Source organism: Dipteris shenzhenensis, chromosome 1 (assembly GCF_047967505.1).
Source record: "Dipteris shenzhenensis isolate YYH24624 ecotype China chromosome 1, Dip_SZ_1.0, whole genome shotgun sequence".
In the NCBI taxonomy this organism is placed as follows: Eukaryota; Viridiplantae; Streptophyta; class Polypodiopsida; order Gleicheniales; family Dipteridaceae; genus Dipteris; species Dipteris shenzhenensis.
In genome coordinates this window covers 16,912,630-16,922,340 of record NC_141596.1, presented here as the reverse complement: position 1 = coordinate 16,922,340, position 9,711 = coordinate 16,912,630, and the positions used below count along the sequence as shown (strand labels likewise).

At 45.9% G+C, this 9,711-nt stretch overlaps 1 protein-coding gene across 2 annotated transcripts in view; it reads left to right on the top strand.

Moving 5' to 3' along the window:
- The first annotated feature begins 1,295 nt into the window (after nt 1-1,295).
- Nucleotides 1,296-9,711, top strand: part of LOC147905468 (ribosome biogenesis protein BRX1 homolog 1-like) — a 34,057-nt gene continuing 25,641 nt past the window's right edge. For both annotated transcript variants that reach the window (XM_087380101.1, XM_087380096.1), the window contains exon 1: nt 1,296-1,571. In XM_087380101.1, coding sequence (XP_087236227.1) covers nt 1,381-1,571 — 191 coding nt within the window. In that variant the 5' untranslated portion in view covers nt 1,296-1,380. The remainder of the gene's footprint in view (nt 1,572-9,711) is intronic.

Genomic DNA, 9,711 nt, shown 5'->3' with positions numbered 1-9,711 from the left:
GGATATCCCTCTCAAATGCATTAAGAAAGCAAGTCCCAATCGATGGACCAAATCCATCCAACTCATTCGAATTATCTCCTAGCTCCACTTATCATTGTAAAGAGAGTATGAGGATGGTGGGAATGGTGTGAGAGATGGAGAAAGAACCCTCTAAGGCACTAGCATGCTATGTAATATGGAGACTTTGTATTGAACAAAATGAATGATACAAATATATATACACAACCCTGACTTCCAGAACCTTAATGGTCTCTTCACACTCTACTGTTAGATATCAATGCTCCACTCTCGTGTAACTACGTGGGAACCAGCTAACTCTACTTGTAAGCCCCCCCATATGAGGAGAAGGCATTTGAGTAGCTTGGTTATCCGGTGGGTCCTGGTTTGGACACCAGATGGGGGCCATGTGTGGCCTGATGGCTGGACGGCTTCAGATAGAGTTGGTACACTGCCAACTAGGCTACATGCAAGTGTGGGAAGGCATCCCATGACTGACCGCACTGAGGGTAGATGGAGCATTTCCCGAGGCAGTCCACTCTTGAGTTGCGGGGCCCGTTTGGAGCCCCACATGATCCCGGATGGCTCTAGGCAGCTGAATGGTGATCGTAGGTCAGTTACTCTATTCTGCGCCATGGTTCTAACGTGTGGTCAGTGGCCTATTTTGGGACCGGCCTCCAGTCGGCCATTTTTGGGCCGATTGGGTTAGTCTCCCAATTGGGTCTAACCGACTACGACTGATGGCTATATAAGAGCAAGCCCGTGAAACCCATATTCATCACTAGCTATAGCAACCCTGATTCCTTAGCATCCAGCCTCCGTCCTCTAATGTTTCTAGCACGCCATCGAAGCTTCTCACACAGGAGCGCACGGCTGGGGGGCAACGCCATCTATTGTATCTTTCTTAGAGGATATAGAAGAGTTTGTATGCTCCACTTTTAGGGTATGGCCAAAATAGCGATTAGCATATCACATCATGGGTTTAGCCTTCTCATAGGCTATGCCTTGCATGTCCCTTCATCAACATCATCTCATGTCCATCATCTTGGCACTTCATGTAGCAACGTTATTTGTTGCACTTTACCATCTCCATTATGGCGCTTGCCTGAGTTGCCGCTGGGCCGCATTCATACACAATTTTCTTTTGAAATTTTCCCACGTGGTCCTATAGAAGTACACATTCTGAGGGAACGAAAGTAGCATCATATGTAAGCTGCTTCAAATTTGAGGTATACATGTATGTTAAGTTAGTAGGAGCCATTTAGGTGTAGTTAGTTAGTTTTCCACTAGAGAGAAAAACCCATTTCTAGGCTGTTTAAGTTTTGCCCAGATTGTTCTGCTTTGCTTTGTGCCTGTAGTTTGTTGCTGATCAACCTTAAGAGCATGGGCAAGAAACGCAAAGCTTTGGCGCAAGCCACTGAAACGAGCACTGTCGACTCTGAACCTCCTCTCCCAAAGCGCACTCTCCTCGGTCCTAAAGATTCTGTCTCTGCCGAACAAAACGGGCATCCTTCAGCCTCCTTTCGCAACAGGGAGAAAGTTCTCGTGCTCACCTCGCGACGTATCACGTTCAGGTGCGGTATTGTACTATCTGTTGAGCGTGTGCATTCGAAATAATGTGCTGAGTGTTTATAAACGAGATGAGATCCAGACAGGTGTATGTGTGCACCTATTGACGTGTGGGCAGCAGAGTTATAGGTGGCACCCCACCTTGGACATGCTGTGGCAAAATCATGGTCTACTATGCCCTGTAGCTTCCATTTTTGGCCTGCCCTGGGGGTAGGCTTATGTAAAGTGTCACCCTCCTAGAGAAACGAAAAACGTGTGGTTTGATTGGTGAGTTTTGTTGTGTCCTCATTGGTGGCTTCGATTTTCTATTTTTGTTCATCCCCCTTTCTCTCTTGTTGCTATTTTGGTCCCAGCATTTTCTCTCCCCCCCCGCCCCCTTCTCTCTCTCTCTCTCTCTCTCTCCTCTTGTTTTGCTGCTTCTTATTCTCTCTCGTCGTCGTCTTCTTCTTCTTCTTCTCTCTCTCAGCTTCCAGGGCAGGCCTTTTGAATGTATTCAACTTGTTTGTTTTTCAGAACGGGTAGAAGATTTGGTGTTCTGCGCATTGAAAAGAAAAGTGGACGGAAACAGCACGAAAGAGAATGTGACCTAATAGAAGCTCGGCTATGATACGTTGTAAAAGCCCTTTAGAAAACAAGTAGGCACAAATGACGCTTGTCTCTGCCCTCAGTGAAAAGAGACTAGCTTTAACCTTTTGGCTTTGAAAAAATATCCTGTCCTATGAAGACATTCCCACAGTTTGGCCAACAAGCCATGTTCTTTGGACCTGTCCAGGACAGGACGTCACAACTGCAGCCACTGTTTTAATGCCCTGGGTCAATTTTAATTACCACGTATTGTAATCCAAAAGTTTAATGCCATGGACTTGTACTTGACCACGTAGTGTTGTAATATGTGCATTCCAAAAGTTTAATGCCATGGACTTGTACTTGACCCTATACACCTACTTCAATCACACTCTCCTAGTGTGGCTCCGAGGTTAAAATCTTAACTCTCACCGCATGGCAAGCTGCCGTCCTGTCATAGTTTCAAGGACTTACCTGTCCTGTTACGTAAGCAACCTAATGTTAGCTTGAGCATCAAACATTCAAGAGATGACAGATGATTGGGTTACAATGCCGAGCTTTTGTGACTGACTTTTTTGGGATCACCACCATATTCTTTTTGGGGAGATTCATTGCTTTGTGAAAGGAGATTTTTCATATTCAAGGCTCTTAGCTATGCTTATATTTCTCAAAGAGATCAAAAGGCACGTGTTAATAATTGTTGAAAACTTTTTAGGCTTTTTGGCTGTGAAATGTAATTCATTGCTACATGATTTTGAAATGTAATTCATGTGAAAGCTGGTTCCTTTTCTCTTATCTCATGTAACATGCTGTTGGAAGTCAATGGCCCCCACCTGTGAGCCCCCTCATAGAGGACATGGGGGGTCATATGACGGTGAGGGGGAGGGATCATGAGTGGCTGTCATGGGCTGCAGCTTGCAGCAAAGGCTCCAGGGTGGGCTTGAAGGGCTTGGCAGCAACAGCAACAGCAACAGCACCCCCCAGCAAGCCATATTTAGGCTGCCCAGGGGTGTCAGCCTTCACTGACCAGGCTGGTTGGTACAAACTGACCAGGGGGTTGGCCACCTCTAGGGGCTGCCAGCCCCCCATAAAAAAGACCCCTTCCCCCTCTCATTTCTCTATCAGTCACAGAAGCCAAACACAGGCAGTGCGGCGTAGGAGAAGGCTTAGAGAGTTCTGAGTTTGGGCAGTCCAGCCCTTGGTGGTCCTTTTGTGCTCACCTTGAGCTGTGTTGTGCCCACCACTTGGTGGAGGAATAATATATGAGTTCTCTCTCTCTTTTGTACGCTGTTTATGCTCTATCTTTTGAGTGAGGTATTCAAGTGTGGTCTGCATATGCGCATTGAGTGTGAGACAGAGCTGTTTTTATTCGGTATAGGTTGTGAGGTTAGAGAGATTCTTTTCTTCATTTCCAACATGGTATCAGAGCATGGTTTCTAGCTCTAAACGCTCTTTGACGAATTCCAAGCATGGGAGAATAGAGATGCCCATGCCCTGGCTTTAATCATAGGGACAACGTCAGATTCTGTGATTCCTCACATCCAGATGGTAGATATGTCACTGGAGGCGCAGGCCACTCTCTGAAGGACTCCTACGAGACAGATAACACTCTGAAGGATTGGTACGAGACAGATAACACTTCTCGTATATTGACTCTATAGCACCAGCTATTCAATATGAGCATGGACGAGGGAGAATCGGTAAATGGCCACTTGACGAAAATCAAAAGTAATAAGAGATCAACTGGCATTGATTGGTGAGAAGGTGGATCTAGTCAGCTGGCACTGCTGACAACTTGGTATGCTACCTCGCAGCTTCAAGGGTTTCGTCACCACTGTGACAACAGGAGAAAGGACCAAGCTCCTAACATTCCAAGAGTTTGGGCCCTTGTTACTATAGAGGGGGCTCGGGGAAGTTGTACGACAAGGACGACGATAAAGCATTTCTAGCGAAGGACAAGCCCGGTAAGGGCAAGCCCAAGGACTCCAAAGGCAAGGCCGAAGACTCAGAGAAGAAGAAGGTAAAATGTTTCTATGTGAGAAGCTCAGTCATTTATGCAAAGGATTGCTGGATGAAGAAGACAGATCAAAAGAAAAAAGAGTCCAAGAGCAAGGAGGAGCCATAGATAGACTTGGCCAATGTCACTACAGGAGAGCTCTTCTTGTGCATAGAGCACTCCTCCGCTCATGTAGCGAGTAAGAATAAGGAGGGTTGGTATGTGGACAGCTGCGCTTCAAAATACATGTCGAATAGGAAAGAGTATGGAGGGGACCCTATAAAGAAAAATACTTGGAGACAAATAAAACAATACTGAAGACAATCAATGGCTGAAGAAGATATATATATCACAAACGGAACTTAGTACAAGTGAAGAGAAGCTCTGAAACAAACTTCAGTCCTGACAACTGTAGTGGACTTCTGCACTAGCTCCACAAGTTGGAACTGAACCAAATCTGAGACAACAAACTGATGAAGGGGTTGCTGCAGATTTGGAGTAGAAAGAACGGAATTTGGAGCGGAAGTTGGAGGTAATCTGATGCAGAAAGATGAGCAGAACTGAAGCAGAAAGGAGGGCAGATCTGGAGCTGAAAAGGGGACAGATCTGGAGCAGAAAGGAGGACAGATCTGAGCAGAAAGGAGGGGCAGATCTGGGGCAGAAAAGAAGGCAGATCTGGAGCTGAAAAGGGGACAGATCTGGAGCAGAAAGGAGGACAGATCTGAGCAGAAAGGAGAGGCAGATCTGGGGCAGAAAAGAGGGCAGATCTGGAGCTGAAAAAGGGGACAGATCTGGAGCAGCCAGGAGGCAGAAGTTGAGGCAGCAGAGGAGGCAGTCAGGAGGAAGAAGTTGAGGCAGCAGAGGAGACAGCCAGGAGGCAGAAGTGGCTCAGGGTGTGCAGAAACCTCTGGAGCTGGAGAAGAGATAATATGTGAATACCTAGCCCCCCCCCCCTTTTTATAGGAAGGGGCAGAAAAAGTCGGTCAACCTGCAGGTTGACCGACCTGGTCAGAGTTGACCGACCAGGTCAATCTGGTCGGCCAGATCTGGTCAGACCAGAAAAACATTTTTAAATAATTTTTTTATTTTGTTTTTTTTTCTCTGCACTGAGGCTTTTGACATTTCTTTGGTTGTGTTTTTGGCCTCCGATTCGGGGTTTCTTTGACAGGATTTGGAGAGGCACCAGTGGTGCTTGTACCTGTTTTATCGGGTCCTGGAGAATTGGAGATTGCCTGGCTTAACACCCCCTCTCAATGTCCAATGCAGACAGGAGAAGCAAAGAGGTGTTCCATGAGTGATCTATCATCTTCAACAGCCTTTTTTTTTTTTTTTTTTTTTTTTGGGGGTTTTCATTTAGATGGAGATGCCTACAGAGTAGGTTTTCATCTTCACTAAATGCCCAGATGATGGTACAAAAAAAGAAAGACTTGAAGGAGTGCCCTCGCAGGGGATTTGTTCACTTCCTTAAGTACACAAAGAGAAAAAAAACTGTTAAAGAGGAGGAGGTAAACCAATCCCCAACCGTGGGCAGAGATGCTCAAGAGTAGGGCGATTAACCGGCTTGGTAAGAATATCAGCATGATTATCGGCAGCTGGAACATAGATCAACCGAATAGTACCTAGTTCCACTTGCTCGCGAGTAAAATGAAAGTGAACACCAACATGTTTGGTGCGGTTGGAAAAAATGGGATTGCCTGCGAGAGCAATGGCACTTTTGTTGTCGACGTAGAGGATCGTGGGTTCAGTACAAGGAAAGTGCAATTCTGCCAAAAAGTGTCGGAGATATATGGCCTCTGTGGTACAATCATACAAGGCCCGGTATTCAGCCTCAGTAGAAGAACCAGCAACAGTCTCTTGTTTACGGCTAGACCAAGAAACAGGTGCCGAGCCAAACGAGAAAATATAGCCGCCATGAGAACGACGATTGTCCGGGTCACCAGCCCAGTCAGAATCAGTGTATCCCTGTAGGGTTAGTCCTGGTCTGAAATGTAAACCATAAGAGTAAGTACCACGAATGAACCGCAAGATACGAATACATGCATGCCAATGAGTGAGCTTGGGTTCATTAAAATATTGACTGAGAATAGAGACGGAGTAAGCAAGATCAGGACGAGTGTGAAGGAGCCAGAGGAGTTTGCCAACAACCTGGCGATAGAGATGTTCATCAAAGGGAGGAGACTCCAAGTCTTTTGAGAGCTTTACGGTGGGATCTAAGGGAGTGGCAGCCAGCTTAGGCTCATGAGGAATGATTTGATCAAGGAGTTGAAGAGCATATTTCTGTTGAGAAACAAAAATACCACCAGAATGTTGTACAACTTCCATGCCTAAAAAATAAGAGAGCCGACCAAGATCAGTCATTTCAAAAGTGATGCTGAGTTGAGTTTTAATGTACTGAAGTGTAGTGGGAGTGGAGCCTAAAAGCAAAAGATCATCGACATAGAGTAAAATAAAGCAGACCCCCTCTGACGAATGATGGATATATAAATTTGGATCAAAGGGAGTAGAATGAAAACCATTAGTTTTGAGGAAGGTGTCTATTCGGTGGAACCATGAGCGAGGTGCTTGTTTGAGACCATAAAGAGCTTTGCGGAGACGGAAAACCTTATTTTCATGGCCAGGAGGAGAAAAACCTGGTGGGGGAGTCACATAGACTTCTTCATCAAGGTAGCCATTAAGAAAGGCACTCTTGACATCCATTTGATAGATAGTCCAGTGGTGATGAGCAGCTAAGGCAAGAAGAAGACGAAAGGAAGTTAACCGAGCAGTAGGGGCAAAGGTTTCCTCATAATCGATACCATGTTTTTGGCGGAATCCTTGCACTACTAAGCGGGCTTTGTATTTGTCCAGGGTGCCATCGGCTTTGAGTTTTGTTCGGAAGATCCACTTGGTTCCGATGACCTTTTTGTGAGTGGGTCGATTTACCAAGATCCAGGTCTGATTGCGATCAATACTTTCAAGCTCCTGTTCCATAGCACGATGCCACGCAGGATTTTTAAGTGCTTCCTGCCAAGTGGCAGGTTCAGAATGTATGATATAGGCCGTGGTAAAAAAAGAGGCAGTGGCAGGAGAAGAAGTTATTCGAGTAGAGCGGCGCGGACCAGAAGGAGGAAGTTCGACAGGAATAATCCCGGAATCCTTCATAGTTTGACGATACCAGCGTGGCAGTGGGTCGTGAGGAGAAACAATGGGTGGGGGGAGAGATGTTTCGAGAGGAGAGGAAGGAATTTCGGGTGGAGAATTGTCGGAAGGAACTGGAGTGGAGACGTCATTAGTAGAGAGAATAGAGGAATTTTTAAGCACTGCTCTTTCATCGAAGACCACATCTCGGCGAACCAAAACTTTGTTTGTACGAGGATCAAATAATCGATAAGCTTTGGCTTCTGCCGAGTAGCCAACTAGAAGAAAAAGTTCAGCACGAGGTTCGAGTTTACCGCGAGTATCATTGGGAGTATGAGTGTACGCGCGGCAACCAAAGATTCGAAGATGAGCAATAGAAGGACGATAGCCATAAAAGGCCTCAAAAGGCGTCATGTTCAGGATGGGTTGAGTAGGACAGCGATTAAGGATATAGACAGAAGTATTGACGGCTTCGGGCCAGAGACGTTCAGGCAACTCGGCTGCAAAAAGCATGGAACGGGCCATGTTCATGACAGTACGTTGTCGCCGTTCGACACGAGCATTTTGGGAAGGCGAATTTGGAGATGTAAGATGGCGTTGGATACCATGCTCTTGAAGGAATTGAGTGAATTCATGGGAAATGAATTCACCACCATTATCACTACGAGCAATCCCAATAGACTTGCCTGTTTGGTTCATAACCAAGCGAGCCCAAGTAGCAAAAAAAGAAAAAGTGTCGGATTTTTCTTTCATGAAAAACACCCATTGATAGCGAGAGTAATCATCCACAATTAAAAAGAAATAATGTGAACCATTGAGGGAAGGAACAGGAGATTTGCCACTAATATCGAGATGAATTAGACGCAAAATCTCACTGGCTCGAGAAGTGGAATGAGAAGGAAAAGGAGTGCGGCTTTGTTTACCTAATTGACAGGGATGACAAATATCTTTAGCGCGCGATAATTTAGGTAGGCCATCAACTAGATGATCCCGAGACATTTCATATAAAGAGTCATAGGACAAATGTCCCAGACGATAATGCCATAATCGTTCTGTGTCAGTTGGATCTTTTAGGGTAGCATTACCATAAAGCCGGTGAAACTCAGAACCGCAAGGGGAGGGAGTCGCAAGAAATTGATTTATAAAGTACAGACCATTAGGTTGAGCATCACCTCGAGCTAGAAGGAGTCCCGAGGACTCATCTATGATGTCAACATGCATCTTTGTAAAGAGCACTGTGCGACCAAGGAGGCAAAGTTGATGAACAGAAAGAAGATTGACCCCTAATTGGGGCACATAAAACACTTGATCTAATTGAGCAAGTTTGGGACCTTTGTCAGTATCAAAAGTTATTGAACCAACACCATGAATAGTAGCAACAGAGTTATTGCCACAACGAACTCCCCCTGTTGCCGGTTGGCGAGAAATGAAGAGATCAGAATGAGGGGTCATATGATGAGTGGCTCCACTATCCACAATCCAAGAAGATTTAGAGTCACATGAAAGAGTATGAAAAGCTGACCCAGATAAGGAAGAGGAGGAGTCAAGCTCGGTGATATGAATCAAGGCTTGAGAAGTGAAGTCTAGAGAATCTCCGGTGGACCAGTCAGACAGACCTTCAGGAGTTATAAAGGGAGGAGAAGGAGTGAAGTGATTAGTGACATGGCCCTGGGGTCTCCAGAGACCAGTGTTCGAAGGAGGAGGAGGAGGACCACCCCTAGGACGCCAACGAGGTGGCTGAGGAGTCGTGGTAGGGGGCTGTGGAGTCCAACGGGGTGGTTGAGGAGTCGTGGTAGGGAGCTGAGGAGTCCAACGGGGTGGTTGAGGAGTCATGGTGGGAGGCTGAGGAAGAAGGCCTTTGGCTTTGGAGCGACATTCATCGTCAATATGCCCAACTCTCTGGCAATGCTGACAAAATCTATTCTTTTTGGGAAGGGAGTGCCAGGCGGGTTTACTACTAGAGGGGTTAGGAGTAGGAGAGGGCTTTCCGGAGCTAGGTTGATCTTTTGGAATCCCGGAGAGAAGAGCCCCCTCTGAAGCAGGAATGCTATGTTTTTGGTGGACTTGAGAGTAAAGACGAGCATAACGCAAAAGTTGACATTCAAACTCATAAAAAGTAGGAAGAGAAGGTTGAGAAATGATTTGTTGCATAAAACTGAAATACTTGGGCGGAAGTTTATTTAAAAAGAAAGTAACTTGGTCATCCTCGGATTTGGGAGGACCAGTTGTGGCAAATTCAGCAACTAACCGCCGGTAATCGGCTAGTTTAACCTTGAGATCATCGTCAGCAAGAATCTGGAATTGTTGGAGATCATGGTCAAGATTGATACGACGAGTACGATCTCGAGCTGCATAGCGGTCAGTGAGATGTGCCCATCGCTCAGAGGCAAGATCAAAATGCTGTAATTGAGAGTGAAATTCAGGTAAAAGACCTTGCATAATTTCAACAATGGCAGTGGCATTACGAT